Genomic DNA, 25,988 nt, shown 5'->3' on the forward strand with positions numbered 1-25,988 from the left:
CTGTTTCCTCCCTACTTGGGGGCCTTTCTCTCCAAGGGTCAACCCCTAGGCTCCCTGCTGATCAGGAGGCTGTCCAAAGCTTATTTCTAAATTAAACTGGTCTCACTCTTCCTCTAGTCTGTGACCTTTTGTTGGGCTGGGCAGGCTGGGCAGGAACTCTGACATTTTGCTCAGGAAAACCCAGGCACTCAGCAGCTAAGGTGCTGGGAGAGGGGCATAGATTGCTAATGCTTCCTGTGACCGACCACATGTCTATCCTAAAGCCCACTCCCAGCATGCCCCCCACTTTGAGACCTCCTGATAATTGATCTCCTACCCCATTGCCTCATCGATGTACCATTTGAGACACCTCAATATTATATCAAAGGACCTTACAATTTCCACACCTTGCCTGGAAGCCCTAGAAGTCCCAATATGCCAGGTACCCATGACACCTTGTAACTTAGAATGATCCCCAGTGACTCTCCCTCCACTAAGACCCCACCACACTCAGTGAATGCTTTCTATTGCTCATACAGCCCAGGAAATGCAACAATTCCTTCACTGTCCCACCCTATATAATTTTCAGACCAACCCATGGACCCTCCCCACATCCTAGGTAATATCTTGAGATCCCAGTATGAGCTACATCTCAAGAGAGCCCCATTTAGAACTAAATAACATCCATGCAAATCTAGGTCCCTCATTGTTATTACCAGACTCAAGGGAGGGTCAACATTGGGGTGCTCTATTCAAGAATGACATGTGAGCCCTCGTGGGGTGGCTCAGTTGGCTAGAGCATTGTCCCATCACCAAAAGGTTACAGGTTCCATCCCTGGTCAGGGCACATGCCTGGGCTGTAGGTTTGATCCTCAGTAGGGGCACATACAGGAAGTAACCAATCCATGTTTCTTTCTGTCTCTGCCTCTCTCTCTCTCTAAAAAAATCAATAAATATATCCTCAGGTGAGGATTTTAAAAAAAATGACATGTGGTTATCATTAGGTAGTTTTATTTACTTGCAGCAAGTAAAGGAGACCAGGGATTCACATCCAAAGCTCTGTCTCTGAAGGGAGGCTTAGCCATTGCTCACATATACTATTTGATTATACACACATTGATTTCCTCTTTGCAGTAGACTACACTTGACAGGAACCAGTTGATTTCCTGTCAAACTCATCTTGTTTACAGCTGCCTCAGCAAAGCATTTTAGCATTTAGCAGGAACTGCCTAGACCTTTAGACACTGTCCTACCTAACAGTATGTCCAAAGTTCACTCCTGGAATACCTTACCTGAAAGGTCCCTGCTTACATGGGGTGGAGCTGGGGAAGGATGCCTCTCCCACCTCAGTAGCCTGTCTATCCTGCAGCCTCACCCTTCTTGCCAACCTCCACAGCCAAGGGTGTAAGGTGCACTAAGCCCAGCCCCTGCCCCGAGCTGAGACCCTGTGGCAGAAACATGTTGGGGCAGCAGAGGTCTGCTCTGTCCCTGCCAAGCAGTGGCTCACAGTTAGGGTAGTCCCTTTTGGTTTTGCTTCAAGTCAGTTCTCTAATGGTATGCTGCTCCAAACCCTTCTCCATTTCTGAGTGATGCCAGGTCCCCTGACTTTTGGGCTGGAGTCAGGAGGCCAGTGCAGGGCAGTCTAGAGGCTGAAGACCCTGCCTCCTGCTCTGCAGCACAGGCCCCAGGCCCTGAGGTCTAAAAATGAGGTTCTTAGGGCCCTTGACACAGGACATGTAAGGGGAGGTTTCTAAGGTTAGTCCAGAGCTGCAGCAGGAACTCCAATAACCTGAACAGGATGCAGGATACCTGGCTGAAAGTTCAGTCACTGTCCAAGGTGAGTAATGCAGTGTGAGAGGGAGCCTTGGGGGGGGGGGGGCGGGGGCGCTATGTCAGGTCCATTTCTCTGCTAGACAGATTCTGTAAGGTCCCAGCTTTCTGAGCCAGATCAAATGCACACCCAGAAAAGAAGAGAAGTGGTTGGGTGCATGAGCAGCAGAGGGTGATGTGGTCAGGCCAAGAGGTGACATCTGAGATGGCTCATCAACTAAACGGTGAGAGGTGCCAGCCCTGCAAACATCTTTCTTCGAATAAGGAACAACACATTTAACTGACCTGAGGGGACACTAGCCTTCATGCTTTTAGAGAACTAGAGGAAAGTCAGTGTGACTGGAACGCAGGCGAAATAGGATCCTCTGTGGCCATTGCAGGGAGAAACACTGCCCCCTGCTGGGCAGGGACTCAGTGGAGGAACTAGGAGCTGTGGGGGAAGGGAAAGCTAGCACAGGAAGAGCGCAGCACCAAGATGCGGATTCCCAGAGGAGGCGGCAGGTGGACGAGCCACCAGAGCTGACCTCAAGAAAGGAGGTTGCTGTCTCTTTCCTTCTTGGACACGAAGGATGTTGTTGTGAGTGCATCGCACGTGAGAAAGTAAAAATGAACTCCGCCTAAGAAAGCAAAGTCTGGGGCAGCAAGGAAGCGATCTTGGCAGAACGCCCCTTCTGAATGCCTGACAACTGCTGCTTCGGGAGAAACTTGGGTCCCCACTGCCACACGTTGTGACAAGCTCTCCTGTTTGAAATTGTCTCAGTAACAAGGAAATCCCATCCTGTTCTGGGAACTTAAGTCACTTTGACTCGAGATGCAGCCCTGGTTCCAGCCGGAGCGTTCAGACGCGGAGAACATTCCACATTCATCTTCCAGTGTTTGTCTTTTGTGGGGATGAGGAAACAACAGAATGGACGGTCCTGCTCTGCTTGCACGGCTTCCTTTGAGTTTTGCCTGAACAAATCCCCCAGTCCTCTCAAGTCCTAAGGAACCACTCTAGGTGAGGGCCCACAAGCCACAGCCCCCAGTGTGTGTGTTGGGGCGGAGCTCATTGCTCAGCGTCATTGTGCTTTTCTCCAGTAACAGGCTAGTGCCTGGTGGTTTAGGCTGATTCTACCTGTCCAAGGCCTGGGCAAGGAACTCATAGAGGGAGTTTAGGAGCCTGGGTTAATCCTGGGTCAGAGAAGTCAGGGACTGATGACCAAGGGAGGGACAATGAAGGACGGATAAGTGTCAGCCCTTGAGGTTGGCTGCTGATTGCCAAGGGAAACAAGCTCTCCTCTTTCCCTCCCTGGAGGGTGTAGGAAAGCTTGCCTTAGGATATCAGGGGTCTCTACCCAAACTTCCTGTGTGCAATTACTGTGCAGAAGAGACCACTTCCCTGGGCCTACTTCTGTAGGAAGGGGGAAGGGTGGTGGTTTTAGTCACAATTCCTTCCTCTTGTCATCTTCTCCCAGATAAGGGGCAGCCCAAGAGAACCAGAGAAACCAAAGGGTAATTTCCACTTATTGAAATACTCAGTATGTGCTGGACACTGTTATAAATCTTTCACACATCAACTCAAATTTCCCAGTAACATGAGATGGGAGTCTTGCATTATCCTCTCTGTGCATAAGAGGAGACACATGCTCTCAGAAGAGGTTCTCACAAGATGTCTTGTTTTTGAGCCAGGTTTCTGAAGGACTGGGCTACACTGCCTTTCTGGTATTTGCCTGGGGACTACATATCTCTCCCTCCTTCCTTTTTATTTCAACAATCTTTTTTTTTTTCTTTCTGATTGCAACATCTTTCATGCCTATTATAGAAACCTTGAACATTAGACTTCTCACTTTAGAAGGTAAACAAATTTCCAACCCAGCACCTGGAAATAATCAAGGTTAAAAGTATGATACAGTATTCTATAATTCTATCATATATATGTATATATATTCATTATATATATGTATTACATATATATAATTCTCTGGAGACCAGCCAGGTTCTTATATGAATCAATAGTTTATTAGTTTATATTGCTAAGTCCTGGAGAGTGCTTTTAAAATAAGGGTCTACTAACTTAACTTATAAGGTTTATTCTATGACAGATAGCTTGAAAACACTGCAATATTTGTTTGCCAGAAGGTACCAGCACCTTACCCTCAACTGTTGTGTCAAATAACTATAAAACCCAGGGTAAGAAAGGGTTAACAGCCAACACAAGGGCATGCGACCAGAATCATCTGGGTTGATCACTGGGTAGGTCCTATGCCTGGCTATGCAGAGCGTTTTATAACTCAAAGTCTCGACCGCACCATCAGAGAAATATTCTTAAGGCACGGTTAGGTCAACTCTGCTCAAAATGCACCCAAAATCCCCTACTTATCTTACAGAGAAACCCCTTTAACAAGGTCTATTGACCCTACAGTCTGATTCCTGGTCCTGTATTAGACCATCAATGCTACAACTTCACTCCTGTGCTCTTCCATACTCAGCCTGCCTTCTGGGTATTATCTAAACACACCACAGACTGCAGCCTTAGCCTTAAGACAATGCACTTCCCACCTTCTTTAGGACCTTGTCCCAATTCCTTTTGTAGGTCCTTTCAGGAGACCTCCGGGGTTACAACTGCACTGCCAACACTCATCCTTCTGTTTGCTGCTTCTACTCTGTACTGTACTTTGCCTTAACTCATGTAATATTTGTATTTCACTTATTGTTTCCCACCCCTACCATAATGTGTAATTCAAATTGGCACCTGCAGAATTTTCTGGGTTTTGGCTCACAGATATGGCTGTTCTCACCGATTGCCATCAGCCATTTTGAGCTTTTCATTTTCTCAGGGTATTTTTTAAAACCTGGCTGCATTCTTTCCACTAATCTGATAGAGGATAATAGCTCATGGATCTTGTAGTTATTCTATAATTTATATATACAATATCTGGTACTCATCTAAAATATCCAGGCATTAAAGGCAAACTGTTACCAGACAACATAAACGCAGATGCAAATGTTGGAATGATTAGGCCAGTGTTTTAACTGTGATTAATATTTTCAAAGAATGAGCTGGTATTTGGAGATTCTCAGAAGAAAACTGAAATTGTGTTGTGGATTAAATTGTGTCTTCCAGAAAGATATGTTTAAGTCTTAACTCCCAGTACCTGAGTCTGTGATCTTATTTGGAAATAGGGTCTTTGCAGATGTAATCATTTTAGATAAGGTGCTATTGGATTAGGGTGGGCCCTATGCCAATGACTGGTGTCCTTTTAAGAAGTGGAAAATTTGGACACAGGGAGACCATGTGACAACAATGGTAGACTGGAATGATGCAGCTGAAAGCCAAGGAACACCAAGGATTGCTGGAAACCACCAAAAATATGAAAAAGGATGAGTTCTTTTTTGGGGCCTTCAGACGGAGAATGGCCTCACCAACATCTTAATTTTGATTTCTTACCACCAGAACTGTGAGAAATTTAATTTTTTTACGTAATATATTTTTCGGCTATGTACCAACAAAACATTATTTACAAAAATGGGCAGTAGGCCAGATTTGGCCCATGGACCCTACCTTGTTTGCTGATCCCTGCCCAAGACTATTAAATGATCCTAATAACTCCCCTGATGTGGCAGTGCCCTGAATTCTTCCTCCCTCTAGCACATGTGTCTTTCTAGGGCATCTAAAATACGTACTGTTTCCTCCTCGCCAAGTCCCATGAGCATGTCATCAACATAGTTGATCATGGTGATCAATGACTCTGTAGATACTACTGTTAACTATCCGAGGGAATGTGTTCTGATGACTGTTATGAGATGGTAAAAAAAAAAAAATTTAACCTCCTCCTGATGCTAACTGAAAATAATATAATGGAATAGACCAGCAGCTTCTCAAGGGCCAGAGGCCTGTTGATCTGCGCTGACAGACACCACACTAAGCACGGAGCTGTGATTGTGGAAACTACTTGGTTAAGTTCTTGGTTTTCTGCTATCATGTCAGAATCATGTGTTGTTTGCTAGGACCAGACAGGCAAATTGAAAGGACCTATGCCTTTTTTTAGTCTTTGAGCATGGTCTTTAACCTCAGACCTTCCACACACCTCTCCTTATTTAGTCTTGGATGGGGAATGCCATTTGAGGTTCCTTTTGGCCTTTCCTAAAAAGCCAGGAGCATACTGTGGGACTCTTATCAATGGCCTAGAGTAACCCTGCCCATTTATTTAGTTGGGGAGATACACCTAAGGTGTCTGCAAAATTGTTCTACTCACAGGAATCCATTTGTCATCTGGCCTCTCTCTGTGAGAGGGAGCATGATGGCATTTTGGATCCCCTGGTATCACTACCAACTCAGACCCCATTTCCTCACCCATACAATTGTTACAACGCGGTCAGGCTCTTCCTCCACTTCAGCTGGTCTCTAGATCTGAGTTCTGACCCTGTTCTGGAAAAAAATTAGGAACAAGACCTTGATTTTCAATCAGCTTTCTGGTTATAGAACCAGAGTTAAGAGCAGGTTGATAGACCTCATAGCTGTGCCTAAACATAGTCCCAGAATCCAGAGGTATATTTATATAAGCCTTTGCCCCAGATTTGGCAGGGTCAAAGTCCCCTTACTCCTTTTTGGGATTTGCTGACCATTATAACAATTATGCTAGCCTCACTGATGATTGCCCCTACCTGGTCTCTGCTCTTCTGTAATCCTTTTATCCCTATTTTCTCCTACTGCCAATCCTACTGTAAAGCTTCCAGTAAGGTTCTCAAAATGCTGGTGCAGCACTTCACTAGCACATTCCTTATCGATTTAGTGAATAAGTGTCCTTTGGCCCTTCCAGGGAACATTTGTTTTTCATGGTCCTTTATACCAAATCTTTCCTAGCATGCCCACCTCGGTCCTCCAACCTCTTTTCAAAACCCAGCATCTCTCCGAGGCATTTTCTCCAAGCTTCATGGGTCAACTTCAGATCCTCTTACTCAATTTAAATCCTGAGTCTTAAGAGATGCCCCATATATTCAACCCTCTGGTCCAACATTGTTACCCCCAAGTGCTATGGGTCCTATCCATACATACCAAGCAGTTTTTCTGGTAAAATACCCACTTCCTTGAGTAGTGGTGGGCTCTCCCTCCTATACCAGTCAGTCCTGGTACCATTTTTTTCTAGAACATAACTCAGCAAACTTCCCATAAGGGACTAAATATTTCAGATTTTGCAGGCAGGCCAAGGCACATTTGGGGGGGAAAAAAAAAAGATGAAACTTGCAATATTTTGTACTACAGGCCTGTTTTTTTTTGTTGTTGGGGGAAGATTCTATTTTTCTTAATTGGGGTTCCCTGCCAACAAATTGACTCAGCTCATGGGCCAGGTGGCAACCTGATTTGAGTTCCCAGCAGACTTTTGAGGGAGGAGAAATCAGCTTGTAAATCACCTAATTCAGTTGAGGCCTCCAGATAGTCTTGCTCCCAGATAAGCCATTGCTGCTGACCCAGGTCTCATGATCACCTTGGGATCTAGTCATTTAGCACATTTCCCATCTCAGGTTATTGGGAGTTCAGACCTGGACGCTAAACTTAGCATTTTACAGGGTTGGTCAATGTTCTTCTTGAAACTTGACTGCCATATCAAATCTTTCAGAATCCTAGCCTGTTATTAATAATCTCATGAGCCCCTAGGTACTGTGTTGGGGTTTTCTGAGTCTTCCTCACTACCCAGACTTTGCTTCCCTATGGTGGACTGCTGCCCGAAACTTCGAGCCAAACAGGCAGCCCCATGCATATGGCCTACAAAAGGCCATGGTCTCTGCCTCACACTACCCAGTCTTCTCTGGACCTTCAGTTCCACCTGTGTTCTGGTACTTAGGGTATTCCTGGGTGAGGCTGCACAATACTAGAGACAAGGGAAGGTGGTTAAGGTGGGTCTATAAAACCCAACTTGGTCAGAAAAGGCTGGAGCACACTCCCGTCTACCTATATACTTATTTTTAACACTCTTAGGGGCTTAACCAAAGAACATTTTCTCTGTAAATGAGGGCAGTCCCCTTTGAAATGAAGATAACCAGATGACCCTTAAATTGGTGAAATGAAGAAATGTGGGCTACATAAAAGACAAATGAGAACATCAACTTGGGAAAATTACCAATAGCAGCTAACAAGCAAAGTTTGTGCTTTCTTTTAAAAATAAACTCCATTCACATTTTAGAATCGTTTTATTTAGTGCATGTCAAGAATGATGGTAATATGCCCTGTGCAGCAGAGCTGCCTGGAATTTGGATACTTTACACTGCTAAGCAGATAACAATTTTGGAGACAGGTCTAAAAGCTTGAGATTATGTGTACCCTGCAATAACCTGTTATTGCAAATTCAGGAGTGTACCCTATAGAAATAACCATTAAAGATAAAAGAATGTTTAACCAGCACAATTTATATTTAAAAAATCTGAAACATAGTTAACTTGTAATCCATATGGCATTCAAAACTAAGGATCCCTAGCTACGAAAAATGGATGTGACTCCAACAGTGAGTAACCAGGACTGAAGAGCACAAAAATCACAAGAGGGTGGGACTGTGTGCTTCTATTTCCTACTTTTTGGGATGTGTTTCTAATCATCATTTCTACCACCCATATATACTTAATACTTTTAAAACCTGACTTTTAATTTAGCCTCCTTGTAAAAATATAAGGGATATCAGATTTGAGTGCTAAATGATTTTAAAATTCACACTGAAAAATATTCGAATGAATTCTCTTCAACTACCCAGTTGTTTTGACATTTTTTGGTGAGTAGATAGTCTATGCCAGTCATTGTGAAAAAATCTTTATTTTAAGAAAAAAGTTTAGTTAACAAAAACTTAACATATTTCACTTAGCAAAATACACCCAAGGAAATCACAGTAAAGAAAAAGTTTTAAGTCAAGGCCTCACCAATTCCTACAGTATTAGTAATGTGTCTCAATTTTCAAAACTAACTTTTAAAAAGCTTAAACTTAACCTAAGATTTTAAATGAAAATAAACTAGAATGAACATGAGAAATGTTCCTCTTTGAATTAGGGATCTAGCACCTTGAGTTTCCCAAAAATCGTATCTCCCCAATGTGTTCATTGTGATGTGGTGTGAAGATCCACATTTGATGTACTTAAACTACTTTAACTCGGATAACAACCTGAAGTACACTACCAAAATATTGAAAAAAGCTGAATAGTTTGTTTACTCAGTATCACAGGCCAGAAGAAAGTTTGCATGAGAAAACACTGAAGAGGTAACTTTTTAATCCAGATTTCACAAACTCATGGTGCAAAATGGATCCCACAGCTTTTTCTAGAGTAATAACTGCTTTTCATTTCTTGGCTGCCTATGAAAATTTAAAACAACTCAAATGCTCTATAAAACTAGTCATAACCAGCCATGCTGTTCTGGCCACTGTAGCTAGCCCCGTAACAGCCACTCACAGACTGGCTCTCAAGGCCACTGTAAGTAGACTGGGCAGACACGCCCATTCCTTGCATCATCTGGCTGCTGTATGCCCCATTGCTAGCTCCTGTTGTGGAATTCAAGAAAAGTTCTATGTATCTATGTTGCATATTGGCCCTGTCTTTCGACATAGCTGCCACAGCTTCTTCATGAGTGGCAAACTCAACATCAGCTTCGCCCGTCACTCTTCCATCAGGGCCAATCTCAATATGGACTCTTACAGGGTTGAGAGGGGAGAAGAAGTTGTAAATGTCGTTCTCTGTGGCTTTGTATGGCAGCCCCCTCATGTGGACACAGTGTCCAGTGGTACTCTGGACAGTGAACTCGCCATCTCCATATCTGTGGTCATACATCCCAGAGAGACAGTAACTAAGGTCTCTTCCAAAAAGGTCAGCGGTAAAGCCGTAGCCATCGCTGAGGCCACTGTATTCCTCATAGCCCCCATAGCCTGCACTGTAAGTACCAGACCTCATTCTCTCCAGGCCTGCCTGCTTAACAATGCCAATATACCTCCTGGCTGTGCCTGGGCGGTCATAGGGCCCTGGCCGCTGTACTGACATAAACTTCAGAGGGGGATCTGAGTATGACCTAACTTCTTCCTGACTGCTCTTGAACACTTCAATATACCTATGCCCTATTCTCTCCTTGTGCTTCCCTAGAGCCTTCTCAGCTAACTCCTGTGAAGCAAACTGCACGAAGGCTTCCCCTGTAATCTTGCCCTCAGGGTCCACAGGCAGTGTGATCCCATTTGGCACGATTTCCAACCCTGAGAAGAACTGAACAATTTCCTCCTTGGTGCATCCAAATGGGAGTCCTCGAAGCCGCACGAAGCCATCATTGGCAGTGTCAGCACTGTTTGGACCACTGTGCTTCAACACCCAATCCATCTCGGTTCTGTGGGACTTGAACACCTCAATATATCGGTGTCCCATGCTTTCCCTGTCTTTCTTAAGGGCCATTTTCACATCATCTTCTGATTCGAGTTCAACGAAAGCCTCACCACTCTGCCTGCCTTCTCTAGTGTAGATGAAATGAATGCCTGCGACCCCATCATGAATTATGCAGCCGGAGAGGAAATTCTGCACATCCTCAACAGAGCAGGACCAGGGCAGGCCACGGAGCTTGACCACAAAGCCTTCACCTCCCTCAGGGCCCAGCATCATGGACACTTGACGGGGCAGACTTCAAACAAGCTGCTGCTTTTTGTGGCTGAAAAGAAAGCAAAAACTACATAATTTTCCCTTCCATATGTATAACAAGAACATGCAGTAAATATGGTTTTCTCCCTTTCACAGATGAGGAAGGGTAAATGAAGTTGAAATACACCAAACACATCTGGGCTGAGAGTCAATTCCAGGTCTTTCAAAATAAAAATGTACATATTACCCAGACTGAGAAAGTTTAGAATGTAGAGTAAAATTTGAAGAACAATACAGTGATCTAGAGGCTTCAACAATGTCAAAATCTACAAATTCTAATGGTCAATTATTTTAGGTTCTAGAAGGGAAGACAAGAGAATCAATGAGACAGCATTCAGAAACAGCAAGAGAACTCAGAACTAGAGGGAAACAGATGAGATGCATTAATTGCGTTGCTGAAGTAAAAGGCAGGAGGATAGTGTAATTTGGTACATTGAATAGAGAGGAATCAAAATATTAGTCAGGCTGAGCAAGGGCATTTTTCTTGTTATATATTTATTCCAGATATTTTTCATGATGAAATTTGGCAGTTTCATTTGTAAGAGCTCCTGTGTGAGATTCTTTAACACTACAAAAGTAAAAACAAGTGATGTGTCAAATCAAACAAAATAAGTCCAGTGAGACCAAACTGATGTTATACTCAGACAAGTCCATCAACAGAATATTCGTTATGTGCACTACAAATACAAAAACCAAATAAGCTTCTCAGGCTCACATATAAATAAAGTATACTCATTTACTGCTACTTTTTGATGGATTGGAAGAAAAAAAGTGAACTCCACTTAAAGGGTGAGAGGCACCCTTCTCCTAGGGTGTCATGAAATGCATGTGGCATCTGGCACCCAGAGTTCAAGCTGAAACAGAGGAAAGGTCAAACCCAACTGGAAGGGAAGTCTTCTGAAGAGTAGGAATTGAACCATCAGATAATATATGCATAAAAGAGATAAATATATATATAGATTTTAGAGAGGAAGGGGGAGGGTGGGTGTAGGAAAAGAAATATCAATTTGTTTGTTGTTCCACTTAATTATTGCATTCACTGATTTTCATATGTCCCCTGATTGGGCAATTGAACCTGCAACCTTGGCACATCAGCCTGACATTCTAACCAACTGAGCTACCTAGCCAGGACCCAAATATATTAAGAGCCAAAAATATATTTTTAGCCATCAATGTTCAAAATGTGTACATCTAAGAATATGGAAATTACACATGTTTAATGAAAGTGTCATTTCATATTAAGTGTAATAGTAGTCATTAAAATCAGTCATAAGAGATGCCTTTCCAAGAAATGTGGGAATATTAGTAGAAAAGGATAAAACAGAAAGCATGTTAGGTAATTCAAGCCAAAACAGAGCAAAGTGATAGTATATGAAATACTCAACTGCACTAATATCAGGAAAAACAAATTATTGACAAGTTATGTTTTGACCCATTATAATTTTCATAATTTAAATATTCAGTGTAGTAAATAAATGAGGACTTTTCCCAAAGCCTCAAATCCAACGAATTATCTCTCTCAGGCGATCCCACTGTCCACCCTAACCACACCCCTAAGCCCTAGTCAGTAACTCTTTTTTATTAAGTTCTACAGGGGTGGGCAAAAGTAGGTTTATAGTATGAGTACACAAATCAAGAGTTTATTATTGTATGAGCTCAGCAATTCCTTTGTGATACAAATGACCAATGGTCCTTTTCTTTTTGCATTGCCCTCATATTCTTAGTTCCCATACCAATAGCCCATTCCAGGATACTTAAGATCTGGTTCTTAAAAGTTCTGTAAGTGTAACAGCAGGCCCTTATTGCAACCCAATCTGCAGCTAAAGTGTCCTGTTGAGGTGACTTTGTGTACTGTCCCATTCCAAGTCCTCATTGGCTTTCCAGGTATTGGAACACAAACCACAGGACTATGGGGTTCTAAGGCCTTGCAACCTTGGCCTGCAATACACTATCTAGCTCCTATCACCACCACCATTTTAAAATCTGTTCCTGTGCCTAGAATGTGCTAGGCTCTCTGTTCCCTTGGATTTCACACACATGGTAATTCTCTCTTCAAATATATTCCACCCAACCTTCTTGTCTAGCTAAATCATACTAATCCTTAAAAGTCTCAGCTCAAATATGCCACTGTTCCAAAAGATCTCCCCCTATTACAAACTAAATCTTATGGCTCTATGCTACCACAGCATGGTTGCTGTGATTTAAAAGGTGTCTTCAAAACTGCACTGGGACAGAATGTGTCTGTTCAGTCACTGTTGTCCAACCCATGGGCACAGCAGGCTGAAGATTAGCAAAGGATTAACGGATGACGACCATGTCGGGGAGGGCCAATATCTCCTTCTAGAATATGGCAGCCTTAGTCAGTCTGAGAAAGGCTGCTAGAAACATAAAAGAACACACATCTCACAATAACGATGTGATTATCCTCTACATTTAGATTTGCAGAGATGTTACAGTACTTAGGACATCTAAATTCAAGAGCTCAGTTCTGCTAAACGTTAGATTTAGTAAAGACAGTGACAAAAATTCTTTACTTCACATTCCTAAGAAAATTTTCTGCTTGAATATAATACAAATATAAACTGAGAGATTACTTAAAATGGCTCACCTTAAAGAACAAGGGGGAGATCCAACAGTCGGAGACACTCCTGGTAGGTACGAATTGTCCTAAAAAAGAGATATGGCCATCTTGCCTCAGTGCCCAAGAACTCACCAGAGCAACAAGAGACAGTGATAGTTCTGATCCTGGGCTGGCCTGGGTTCAGAGCTGCCTTCTTCCCCAGAAAGAAAGCAGGACTGGGGGCTGTCCTAATTAAAGTACACACCTGACCCACCCTCCAAGCATCTAAGAGATTTACCTTTTCATAGAGTAATAACAGTAGGGAAACTCCCACTTCTCTGAGGAGACAACTCAGTTCTTCCCAAGAGTCTATACACAAAACTCTAACGGCAGTAAGAAAATTTAAATACTGAGGGTGAGGGAGGAGTAAGACCAGAGCAGCCGGGGGAAGGGAACAGCTGGGGCACTCCATCTTCACTGGGATGGATTCCAGAGAAAGTTTGATAGACATCGTTCAACAGGGTTTGTAATTTATAAACATCCCTGGGTGGCAGCGTGGACACTCAAGAATTTCTTTCCCCATTTTACTTGGTAACTTCAATTCTTGTGATCTGACATTAAAATCTTTTAATTAACTGAGGAAGAATAAGGGGAGGAAATACTGAATAAGCTTTTCAACAGGAAAAACATCTTAACTACTATTGCCCAATTCCATGTGATGAGGCTGCCCCCAAAGGCGTAGATAGATTATGTGAAGTGTAAGGACTACACATCATTCGTTTTGGTAACTGGGAAAGTCAAGCTAATTCCGTTGAGCTTGTGTTAAAAACAGTATTTGCCTTGTCTTACTAGACTCCTGTGATTATTACATAAGACACTACTTGGGGGTTGAGCCCTGTATAAATATAAATTGTTAGAATTTAAAACAATGCGGAGCAGAGATTCTGCATTTCTAACAGGCTTCCTGGACTCTAGCGAGGCTCTCCCGAACATATTCTTTACTCTACAGGTTAGACAGGATTTAATTTGGATTCAAGCAGATCCAATCAAGACAAACTGGGTGCGCCCTCAAGAGCCAGGGCTGATTAGGTTATCTGTGCTGTAAACTGGGCGGCTTAAACCCCACCTCGCATCGAAGGTTCAGGGGACCGGAACTTGGGTGGAAGCCTGGCTTCTCCCTGCTCACACGACAATGAGACCTGAAGAGTATTTTAACCCTCACTTGTAAATGAGTTTTAAGCTACAACTGATAGCATGAAGAGCCAGGCTGTCTTGGATGTCGCAATTACTCAAAAGTTCTACTACTAAATTACAGCCCGCGAAAGACACCGCCTCAGGGTCACATGGCTGCCGTTTCCGCTGTAAGACTTACCGCTGAGAGAAGTAGGGCCGATTCCTATTTACATCAAAAGAGCGTGGTTTACAGCCAAAGGACCGGATTCCACCCGACGCTTAGAAACGCAGAAGGCTCTGGGCAATCTCCAGGTGCATCTCCTTCTGTTAATAACCTGAAATCGAAACTGCCTGGTTATGGGTCCAAGTTAGCGCGAGGCCGAAGCGCGGCCAGCCGCCAGGGCCGCGTCGGAGCGATTTCGGCGCGAAGCGTAGAAGCGGTCCAGCTTCTAGGGCCCACGGCTGCCTGAAACAAGGAGAGGAGTTCGCCCCGCCTTCACCTGGCACTCCAACAGCCTCCGTAAGCCCAGCAGGAAGCAAAGCCGGACCCCAGAGCACCCCATTCAGGGCCTGGGTGGGGGCAACGGTCGCTTCCGGGGCGGAGCGAGGTACGGGTGGGGAAGAGCGAGCCGGCGGGCGGAGAGCCGCTCACCCGGACGCGTGGGGGGTTGGGCGGGTGGGGGGGCGCGCAAGCCGAGACCTCCCGGTCGACGGTGGGAGGGGGAGGCCCTGGGTCGGAGGGCTTACGGGAGCGCCAGGAGAAATGTCTCCGGCCGGAAGAATGAAGTGTAGAAGAGCGCTCCCGCCGGGCTTCCTGGGCCGAGCGGGTGAGGGGGCGAGGGGGCGGAGCTCCTAATCGAAACACGACTCCTAGGGAGAACTAGAAGAGTCCTGAGACCCGCAGGAGCCGGCAGCGCCCCGAGCTGGGGCGGAGCTCGAGTCCGGGGTACTTCCTGGGGCGGGGTGGAGAGAAAGTTACTGGGGCAGCAAAGGAGCGGGGAGAGGAGGGAGGAAGGTGGTGGGGAAGAATTACCCCAACCACAGAGGTGGAGGGTGGCGGGCGAGGGTAGTCCACTCGCGGCGGCTCACCAAAACTGGCCTGGAGTCCGGAAGGCAGGCGCGCGGGGCTGCGTCCCGGAGGCTGAGACCGCGTGACTGGGAGGGCGGCGAGCCGGACGTGGGTCACGGGGTGTAAAGGAGGAAGTGCCACCGACGGGCCCGCCTAGATGTCACCAATGGAAACACGTCAAGCAGGTGCGGCCCAGCGGCCCACGCGGTTGGCCAAGGCAGGAAGTGGGAGGAGGAAAGAAAAGCAACGAGGAAGACCGTTCTGAGGAAAAGTGCCAGTGTGGGGGAAAAGTCCAGAGTAACCGCGGAGGGAAGAGGAGGGGAGGGGGAGGGTGGAGGCCGGGCAAGGTTGAGTGGAAGGAGAAACCGTTTAAAAAAAAATCTCTGAAGGCAGGAAGAATTTAGAAGGGGAACTAGTCGGTATACAGTACCTTGTTTTGTGTCTTTGACCAGAGTCATGTAAACAGTTTGAACATTTTTAAAAGATTAATTTTAAAACATGCAATACTTAAAACTTTATGCTAACAAGGAATTACATTTTATGAACCTTTTAACTGATTCAAATGAACGCACTGGAAAAGTCAAGGCAATTGCAGTTATGTGAGCAGTGGCTGAATTACTGTGTATTAGGAATTATAGAATTTAGCTGTAATTAGCCGCTGTGAGTTTAAGAGTCTTATGTCAACTATAATTAAAATAAATTTTTAAAAAACTAAGGGTCATTACTTAGATGCATCTGATTAAAAAGTTTAAAAATATACTTACTAGAAATAATTACCATATTATAGGATTTATAGGGAAAGAGGAAGATACTAGGTCAGAATATGGTGATGTAGTCTGTAAAGCCAGATTATAGGAAACTAAGACAAATGAGCCAACCCTTCAACAAATTAGCTCCAACTGAAAGAACGACGGGAGAATTTATTGAATAAAAGACATTTAAGACATTCATCAAGGATTCATAATACATGGGACATATTTCGCTCTTGATTCAAACAATAGGTAAACAAGACAATTTGAGAGGAAGAGATATTCAACTAGAAATTTGTTATGAAATATTTACTTTAGGGATGACAGAATTGTAATTGTGGTTAAAAACAAAAGTATTAATATTTAGAAATGCATTTTGAAGTATCTGTAGATGAAAAGGTGTGATGGCTGGATTTGCTTCAAAATTATGAGTGACACACAGAAAAACCGTCAATAATTGGGTGATAGAATTAAAAATCTAAGCCATCCCATGGAAAGTAAAAAAGATACTAAAAATACACCCAAGAGAAGTAAAACAAAATTGGCCTGTTTTTGGAAAGAATCTCTCTATAGAAATGGGTACCTTGACTGCTTCAGAAGCCATTTATTTTGCTTTTTAAAATCCTCTTCAAAGTATCTACTTGGTAATTTGTATGACTGGCATGTATTTTCTCACTTATTTGAATGTATTTGTTGCAGTTGGTTTAACTGGTTGGTGACACCAGCAAGGCGAGTGTTAATAATTGATTAATCATGATAATAGTTCCTGCCAATGAAGGAACAAGTACAGAATACAAGGGGAGCCTGGTGTGCTGAGACTGAAGGCACCTGAAAACACTTGCAACAAAGGCTAAGCTTAACACAAAGGAGGAAAGTAGAGGGAGATTACTCTCTCCGTAGGTCTGGTTGGTTTTCTTGGAAGGCCAATGGGAAGTTTAAGAGTCATATGTCAAAGTATATTCTGCATTACAAAATGTATTCTCGTTTTGCTTTCAACAGAACAGTTTAGCTGCTGTCAGGGAAGTGAAAGGTTATCACGGGAAGGAATTAGACAAGTTTTGGAAGAATTAATGGTACCCTGCAACAGAAACACTGTAGTGGAAATTGAAGCATGTGAAAGGATTTGAGAAATGTGCAGTAGACAAAATTAGCCAAATTTAGTCATTAACACAGAAATACTGTGCACTTATACAAGATGCAGGTCTAGAAATGCACTTTGAAGTATCTGTGGATGAAATAATGTGATGGCTGGGATTTGCTTCAAAACTATCTGAGTGAAGTATATAGATGGGGGATGTAGGAAACAATTGTCCATAATTGTTAAGTTGTTGAAGCTGGTTGATAGGATTCAAAATCTAGCCATCACCATGGAAAGTGAGAAATGGACAATAAAGAAATAAATGTCTGATAACAAATTCTGAAATGACCCAAAACTAGGAAATGGGGATTAACTTACATTGGGGTTCCATTTAAATAGACCAAGAGCCATGCAAAGGTAGGAACATGAAACTCCACTCCACCTCCAACAGCTAAAGTTTCAAAGTAGTTAGAAGACCATCCTGTTCTTTTCTTTGTACAATATACTACCCTACTTATTCCCTTATTCCCCCTAGATGTTTGTTCAAATTACTTATAATTTAAAATGCAGCCCTTTGCCAGGATATTTTTGTGTTGGTTGCTTTGCATAAATATTTTTATTTTGTGGTAAATCCTTTTAATCTTTTATTCAGTTCTTATGAAACCTATCATTTGTGCTGCTCATGCATTTTCCACTTAAGCAGATAGTTCTGAGGAATAAGTTCCCTCTCAAGGGGATAGTATGTGAGCACAACCCAGACCCCAATCTGTTATATTTCCTGCTCTACTAGAAATTACATTGGAAATCTCAAGTCTCTTCCAAGCCAGCAATTTTATAAAGTTCTAATTTACTGGCTTTTAAATATTTCTTGGTGTCAGGGACTAACTTGAGAATACGACACAAGACTGAACCAACTTCTTAAACGAACAAACCCCACTGACACAAAATTGTACCTAAATTTTCAAGGGGCTCATGCACCTTAAGTGTGAGATCTCTTATCTAATTTGCACAACATGCCAAGTTCAAGACACAAAGCTACCTAAGAAAGAAGGTGTAAATGAATCATGAAATACATTATTAACATTTTAAGTTTATTGCTATTACTACATTTTTATCCATCAAAGAGGATATGTCACGACTTGTAAGCAACAAGAAAGCTGTTTTCTATTGTCTTTTAACTATTAGGCCCTTTAGTTTACTTAGTATAGCTAAATCTGGGGTAATACACTGGTTTTCCTCAGTATTTATTTCTCAGAAGCTGTGTTAACTTAAAAGCAAAAATAGTATGTGATGTCAGGTAAATTATATCTAGAATGCTTGTATTGAAATTAACATAAGGGATAAGTTTTTATCCAACAGAACGAGCAACCATTGCTCTAAATATTTTTAAATTTCAATAATTTTTAATTTAACTTGATATAACCAAAAAGTTATTAAATGTACAATCAATACAAAAATTGAGATATTTTATATTTTTTTAATACTAAGTCTTAAAATCTTGTGTATATTTACACTTATGGCCCATATCAAATTGGACTGGCCACATTTCAAGTGGCTAGTAACTACCATATTGGACAGTGACTGAGTTATGTCAATGATTTTCAACCTTCTTCATCTCATGGCACACAAACTAATCACAGTACTAAAATTCCACACCACAAAAAAGTGTAATTTTGATTTATTCACACTAGAGATGGCTATTGTTCTGTTGGCTGTTGTCATTTTTTTATGTGACAATCTAAGGAAAAAGATGTCAGTCCCCAACTACCTAGTTATTGCATGTTTTAAAAATTTGTGCTGCACACTGGTTGAGAATTGCTGATCTACATTACTGATTTCATTTTGCAGAGGAAAAAATATATTAGATGGTCTTCATAAAAAGAAACACTATAGACTTCCACTGCTAAAGATAAAATCTGTTCTTAATTGAGAAGAAAATTTCATCACCTGTATTAATTGGTATTGTTCTCCCCAGAGTAGGAAATATGATTCTAATATAGCTAAGAAATGGGGGTGGGGGTAAGTATTTTGCTAAAGAGAATACAATTGCTAAGAAGATAATCTCCTAATTTCCAGCCCCACCTCCACCCCAAAGCAAGTAGCCCTTGGGGTGGACAAGCAGTCAAGATTCTGGACCTAGGCAGAAGGCCTCAAGAAGCCTGTAGGTTACACTTATGGTCTCCAGGGGAAACTTTGCCGTATACGCGCATAGACTCCTCTAGAAGATGTCCTTCAGGGGACCTAGAGCTTCCTCCTGGGGCTCCATGGAGAGCTGACACCTTATGCTCAATGTTTGCTGCTTAGGCACCACAGCACACTGTCCTGGGAGAGTGTCAAACAGCCAAGAGGAGAGAAAAGAACATGACAACATACTTGAGAAGAACTTCCAGCACCTGGGAGGAATACCACACATAGGAAAGCAGCTTAGAACAGCATTTTTTCAGAGAACAAGAAGTGCTGGACAGAACTATAAATATTTGAACAGAAAAAAATAACAAGCACTTTCAAATAATTACTGAATTTAAGAACTTTACGTATGTACTAAAACTTTAGTTTCAAATTTAAAAGTTAGTAGTGAATTCAATGAAAGGATACTGGCCTGGAAAACCAAACAAAAAAATTATCAAAAAATATTCAGAAACAATAAGGGGGAAAAAGATATGAAATTTGGAGAACATAAATATAACACAGGACATGAGAAATAACAAGTGAATAACAAAAATTCCAGGAGAAAATATGCAAATGGAGGCAAGAGAACTGATAAAAGAATGGAAGGACATTTTCCTGGCTTAAGATAAATTGTGTAGTTCCCAACAGATATTTTAAAAACACAACCCAAAGCACATGTTGATAAAACTCCTCCTACATTGAAAGTATAGGAAGAGCCCTGGTTGGTGTGGTTCAGCAGACTGAGCACTGGCCTGCAAACCAAAGGGTCACTGGTTCGATTCCCAGTCAGGGGACGTTGCAGGCCAGGTCCCCAGTTGAAGGCACACAAGGCAACCACACATTGATATTTCTCTCCCTTTCTCCTCTTCTCTCTAAAAATAAAATCTTAAAAAAAAATAAAAATAAAAAGCATAGGGAGAAACTGCTTTGGAAAAAGAACAAGTAAGGTGCAAAGAATAAAAACATGGTAGCCCACAAGCTACATGTAACTACTGAGGACTTGAAATGTGGCAAGTACAAGTTGAGGTGTGCTGTATAAAATGCACACTGAATTGCAAAGATTAAAACAAGAATGTAAAATCTTTCAATTTTAAAATACTGATTACATGTTGAAATTTTGGGTGTACTGAGTTAATCAAAATATATTAAAATATACTAAATTAAAATAAATGTGTTAAGAATTTGCAGTGTTTGTACTAGGTGAGGATTTTTGAAAAAGAAGGTCTACTGTCAAGGGAAAGCTAAAAGGAGTTTAAACTTTTTCATTCTAGTCTCATCTCCCTGCCCCACTTTATCATTATTTAGGTCCTATTTAAAAGAACTTTTTCCTAGCCCAAACCACATGGATTGTTTTCAACTTATAAAGCTCTCGTTTGCATCTGCATTTTTACATTTCGATCTACAAGAGTTTTAGAATAAAGTTATAGACTAATGAGCTCAAAAGAAAAAATCATAAATATTAGCCAACCAAATCCAGCAATACATAAAGCAAATATTACATTATGACCAAGTTGGGTTTCCTCCAGAAATGCAATTGTAGTTCATCATTTCAGAGTTAATCATCACTGAAATTTGTCACACTGACATATTAATGAAGGCAAAATGAGTTAAATAAGAATTTTTCATGTTTTATGAGAATTGCTAAGAAATAGCCTAAGTAATAAAAGAAAAATAGAAAATAGATAAATTCCTCTATAAACTGAGAGTAGGGAAAACTTGCCTGACCATGACTAAAAAAACAGAATAGGGGAACACACCGCAAAAATATGATTACATTAAAATACCAAGTCTCTTACGCATGGCTAAAAACACTATAAGCTAAGAAGTATCAATGATAAAACGGCAGCACTGTCCAACAATCCAAACAAAGAGATTAAACATGAAATGATGATACTCAATCTCACCCATATATGATAAACTAAAATTTTAAATGAAATAGCATTTAAAATACCTATCCATCACATTGGCAAAAATACAGAAGTTTACTAACATATTTCCTTGGCAAGGCTGTAGATAATAAGTAGGTACTCTCAAATACTGTTTTGTGGAAATATTAAACGGTTCAGCTCCTGTGGTAAAAAGGGGAAAAGACACCTGAAAAGGCTATCACTGCTATACAATGTCTAATAAGAAAAGACCAGAAACAACCCAATTGCCCGTCATTGTTGATAAAGTTGGTACACTTTGGTGGATCCATTTTTAAAAAAGCCAAGAACCAATTTGAAGGGCTCCCGCTGGCCAAAAATTAAATAATTGAGCAAAGAGTAAAATCTACTGTGAATTAAAACATTCTATATTTTAAAATCCATGAATTCATAATGATACCAGAAAAATTTAGTTTGGCACGTGCTAGGGATTCAGTTCATTATGCTGGATATTGATAAACATAAGGAAAAAAAAAAAAAACGTAACCTGCCTTTTACAAAATACATCTTAAAATTTCCTTTCTCTAGAAGTATAAACAAGAATACTTAAAATATCAACTAATCTGGAAACATTGACAAAACAATGGATCTAGGAAATAATCATCAACAGCTGCTAACATCACAAAGGGAGAAGGAACATAACCAGTATGTGCCCTATGGCAGGAGTACATAGGACCTCAAATGATGTATTCTTTCCACAAAAAATCTCAACGGAATCAGAACAGCCTTTGGAGACAAATACCATTTTACAGTAAATGTAGAGTACAGAGATTCCAACTATAGGAATACAATCAGAAAAACCCAGAGTGTGAGGAAAGACATCTGTATGACACAACCTGATTTGTTCAACAAGGATCTTTTAAGATTGGAGAGCAGGCTCTATCTAGATCATCACTAATAAGGTAGTCACCTGTCACACTTGAAACTTGGCTGATACAAATTGAGATGTGCTATAGATTATACACTGGATTTTGAAAGCTTAGTTTGAAAAAAGCATAAAAATAATTTTAAAATGTAATCAATGAATAATATTTTGGATATATATTCAACTAAATTATTACCTATGTGGCTTGCATTTTATTTCTATTGCTCTGGGTTAAAACATAATTTAAGAGATATAATCTACCAAACATGAAGTGTGACCTTACTGGATCCCAATTCAAACCAACCAGCTGCATAAAAATATTAACCATCAGGTATATTTGAACACTGAATATTCGTTGATATTAAGGAATTATCTCTCTAGGTGTGATGGTAGTACTATGGTTGTTTTTTAAAGGTCCTTAGCAATACAAGCTGAAATATGGATAAAAATCTTATATCTGGATTGTGCTTGCTGTAAAATAGGCTGGTCTTAGCTGAGCCTGGTTCTCCCTCTGTCCTCGCTTTCATCTTCCACAAACACCTTGATTCAGGGCAACCAGATGGGGGCAGGGGCCCTGGCGTCTCTGTCAGAAAGATCTAAGTCCTGGTCCCAGCTATGTTACTGGGCAAGTGACATCTTGTCTCTTGGTCTCCATTTTCTCATCTGTAAAATGGAGAAAACAGCACTACTCCCTTATAGCCTGTTATGAACTTGTGATTAGAAAATGTCTTGGCTGGTATGGCTCAGTGCATTGAATGCCAGCCTGCAAACCAAAGGGTCATCGGTTCAATCCCCAGTCAGGTCACATGCCTGGGTTGCACACCAGGTGCGCAGTTCAGGGCACGCGAGAGGCAACCACACATTGATGTGTCTCTCCCTCTCTTTCTCTCCAAAAATAAATAAAATTTAAAAAAGAAAAAAGAAAATGTTGTAAAACACCCAGTTCTGTGAATGGGCCCAGTAGGATCAATTAATTTGGTTTTCCAAAGAGTGCTAGAGCTCAGAATGAGAGATTGGCAGGAAGTTATCTCCTGTAAGAGGGCCCCCTCTCATTTCTGCAACCCCTCCAGGTACCACCTTCAGTTTTGGCCATATACAAGGACAAACTGATCTTTTCCCTTAAGTCAATTTACATTTTTACTTGACTACTTAAGTTTAATGGGAACCTATTAGCAATACTCAAGTGAAAACCAGTCACCTATCAGTTAAAAAAGTAAATAAATAAGACTTTTAACATGGAAGTAACAAACCTTATCAATGCAAAGAAATGCAAACAGGAGCATGAGATCCCCAAAGCAAAGGATGAACTCATTTAACATTAGCGATACATCAATCTCTCCCAATATTCACTTATTTTAAAATGAAAACAATCTTGTCTGGAAATTTGCACTGGAAACACCACTTTTCACTGATAGCCTAATACATTTTTCTGTCTAACCGGAGAACCCAAATTATTTTCATTACTAAAACTTCAGAAACAAATGGTTAACTTTTTAAAACATGGCTTAATGTAATAAAACTACATTAAGATCAGTACTTTCGATAGTATTTTGAGTTAAAATATTATCTGCAGCCTTCAAAATGCCCCCTACTCCACCAGGTTCGGGACAAGCAAAGGCCGCCCCCCTAACCTCAGGTACTTCCGTCCTCCACCCCCTACCCACGGTCGACCCGCGCGGTTCCCGTAAGCTGCCGCGGCGCACCCTCCCACCTCAGCGAGCCACCGCTCGCGGGCTCCTTTCCCGCTACGCACCTGCCTCGCAATGGCAGGCAAGATTCCCGCCCTCCCCTCCCCCCGCGGACCCAGCAAACAGTTGTGAAAAATAAAGCAGTTCGTTTGTCCTCGGGCCTCCAAGGGAAGGAAACTGCTGCGAAGGCTATACAGTGTGAGACAGGCCGAGACCGGCCGGACGCCGGGCAGGACTCTCGCAGCTGCCCAGGGAATGGGTGGGGGTGGGGTTTCCTGGGCTTGCGGCCTCCCAACCCTTTCTATAAAACCAGGGTGGTTGGGAACCCCGCGACTTGCCCGCCGTCACCCACACCACCGTTGCCACCTTCAGTGAACCACGCGGGGCATGGGAGGCAGAGGGCATAGTGCGAGCGCCGAGAGTCCAGAAGTTTCTTAGGTGCAGTAAAGAATCAGCAAGTATATTCAAAGATAAAAAGAAATAAAAGACAAGGAAAAAGAAACGGCCGAATAAACAAGCTCGCTCAGAAAAAGTATTCACCAGGCAAAGACAACAAGAAACAGAGGTTAAGCCAAAATGCAGGCACAATACCTCTCCGGTCTGGAGGCAAATGCAGACAGGCGCTTAAGGCACACACGCCACAGAAAAAGGAAGAAACGCTGCTGCAGAGTCCGAAAGTGGAGTCCCGGCGAGCGGGAACGTAGGAAGGGGAGGAGTCAGTCCCAGCCCTTCCAGTCACTCTCCCCAGGGCTTCCAGCCACGTGGAGCTACTACTTTCATTTTAAAAATAAACTCTAAGGCTGTCGCCCGGTGCCCTTACTCCTGGTTGGGGTGCTCGGGCTCTGCTCCCTCTAGAGGCTGCACAAGGCCCTCCTTCCCTTTCTCGCTTTAGGCCCTGCCCCTGAGGTCTAGTACCGGAGTAAGGCCCTTGACCTCAGGCCCACCTCTTTCAAACCCAAATCTCTGACCCGCCACCCTCACCACCAGTGGGCCCAGCCCCCGGTAGATATATGGGCGTGCGACCCTTGACCGCTTACTACGACCCCAAATCTCAGACCCTCGGTACCCACTAGCAGGAGGCCCAGTCCCTGATCGGTACCCCGGTGGGCGGCCACTGACTTCAGATCCTGACTCCCCAGACCCCCAAACTCGGCCCCGCCACCCCAACCCCAGGAGGCCCAGAGTTCCGTCAGTGCCGGGTGTGCGGCCTTCCGACCTACGGCCCGTCCCGCCCCTCACCTCCGGCTCCGGGTTTCTACGCTCCCACTCTACTTCACATCCGGCACCTTGGTGGTCCCTCTGAGCACCTAGAGGAAGATGGAACGTGGGGGACTTGACAGTTGTAGCTGAGGCAGTTGAGACTTGTTTACTATCACCATGGGAACCCCGAGTAGCGCGCCCCGGGCGGGGCTCCCAGTAGGTCTGGAGCACTGAAGGCCCGAGTCCAAAACTCGCGCCTGTCATGCGCACACAGTGCTTCAAGTGCTCCTCCTCTCAGCGTGCTGGCCCGCTGCTCTACCCTACACCCCAACAACCGGGAACAGCCTCGGGAACCCGCGCCCCACCCCGCTTCTGGCTGCCGGCGCGACCCCTGGTCGGTTTCCCGACGAAACCCCACCTTTTCCAGAAGGACACGAAGCACTCGTACTTCCACCAAAGAACCGGAAGGATGCAATGACCGCAGCAGGGCGGGGCCTCCAACGGCGGACATCCGGGAACGGGACTGCGAGGGCCCGTTCTGTCGCGCCCAAAGCGGAGCCGGGGATTGGTCAGCCGGGAGTAGGACGGGCCTATGGAAGGGGCATTAGCAAAGAGGAACTGCGAACAGCGAGGAAACTGGAATTGGTGCAAACAACCTTCCCGGAAGTACTCCTAGGTACCTGACGATACTTACTGGGTTATGCAATGAGTACAACGGCGGGGTTGAAAAGCAGCGTAAGAAAGAAAATGAGAGCCGTTTCCTGCCGAGGAAGAAAGAAGGAACTGAGAAACCGGAGACGGATAAACACGGATAAACGCAGTTCTGATGGCAGGATTTAGGGAGGAATTAAAAGGTTCAGTAAGGTTGCTTATGTGATTACACTTGGGCTAAGAATCCCCAAAGCATTTGAAGGTGACTCAGGGAATGCAGGGTTTTCAATTACAGAGCACCTGAGTCGACAGGCTGGCCGGAAATGGCTACCCCGCCTGAGGCAGTGGAGCAGATTCTAGATGTGTTCTAACTTTTTTCTGTTTTTTAATTTTATTGTGTTTTTTCCCATTAACATTTCTC

The 25,988-nt window shown here is 43.0% G+C and overlaps 1 protein-coding gene across 6 annotated transcripts; it reads right to left on the minus strand.

The window, feature by feature from the left end:
• Nucleotides 1-9,022: 9,022 nt before the first annotated feature.
• Nucleotides 9,023-25,407, minus strand: HNRNPF (heterogeneous nuclear ribonucleoprotein F). 6 transcript variants are annotated; one of them, XM_090277822.1, is made up of 6 exons: nucleotides 25,335-25,407; nucleotides 24,956-25,023; nucleotides 15,263-15,395; nucleotides 14,373-14,508; nucleotides 13,049-13,107; nucleotides 9,023-10,450 (listed from the first exon to the last, which is right to left on the minus strand). In XM_090277822.1, exon 6 carries the CDS (start codon nucleotides 10,402-10,404, stop codon nucleotides 9,160-9,162), a length of 1,245 nt encoding a protein of 414 aa, XP_090133948.1. In that variant the 5' UTR covers nucleotides 10,405-10,450; nucleotides 13,049-13,107; nucleotides 14,373-14,508; nucleotides 15,263-15,395; nucleotides 24,956-25,023; nucleotides 25,335-25,407; the 3' UTR covers nucleotides 9,023-9,159. The 6 variants fall into 6 exon arrangements, with proteins under 6 accessions (XP_090133948.1, XP_090133950.1, XP_090133949.1 ...); XM_090277824.1 differs by lacking the exon at nucleotides 15,263-15,395; XM_090277823.1 differs by lacking the exons at nucleotides 24,956-25,023; nucleotides 25,335-25,407 and adding an exon at nucleotides 24,308-24,377.
• Nucleotides 25,408-25,988: the final 581 nt, after the last annotated feature.

This window comes from Furipterus horrens, unplaced genomic scaffold (assembly GCF_987537825.1).
Source record: "Furipterus horrens unplaced genomic scaffold, mFurHor1.1.pri manual_scaffold_5, whole genome shotgun sequence".
NCBI lineage: Eukaryota > Metazoa > Chordata > Mammalia > Chiroptera > Furipteridae > Furipterus > Furipterus horrens.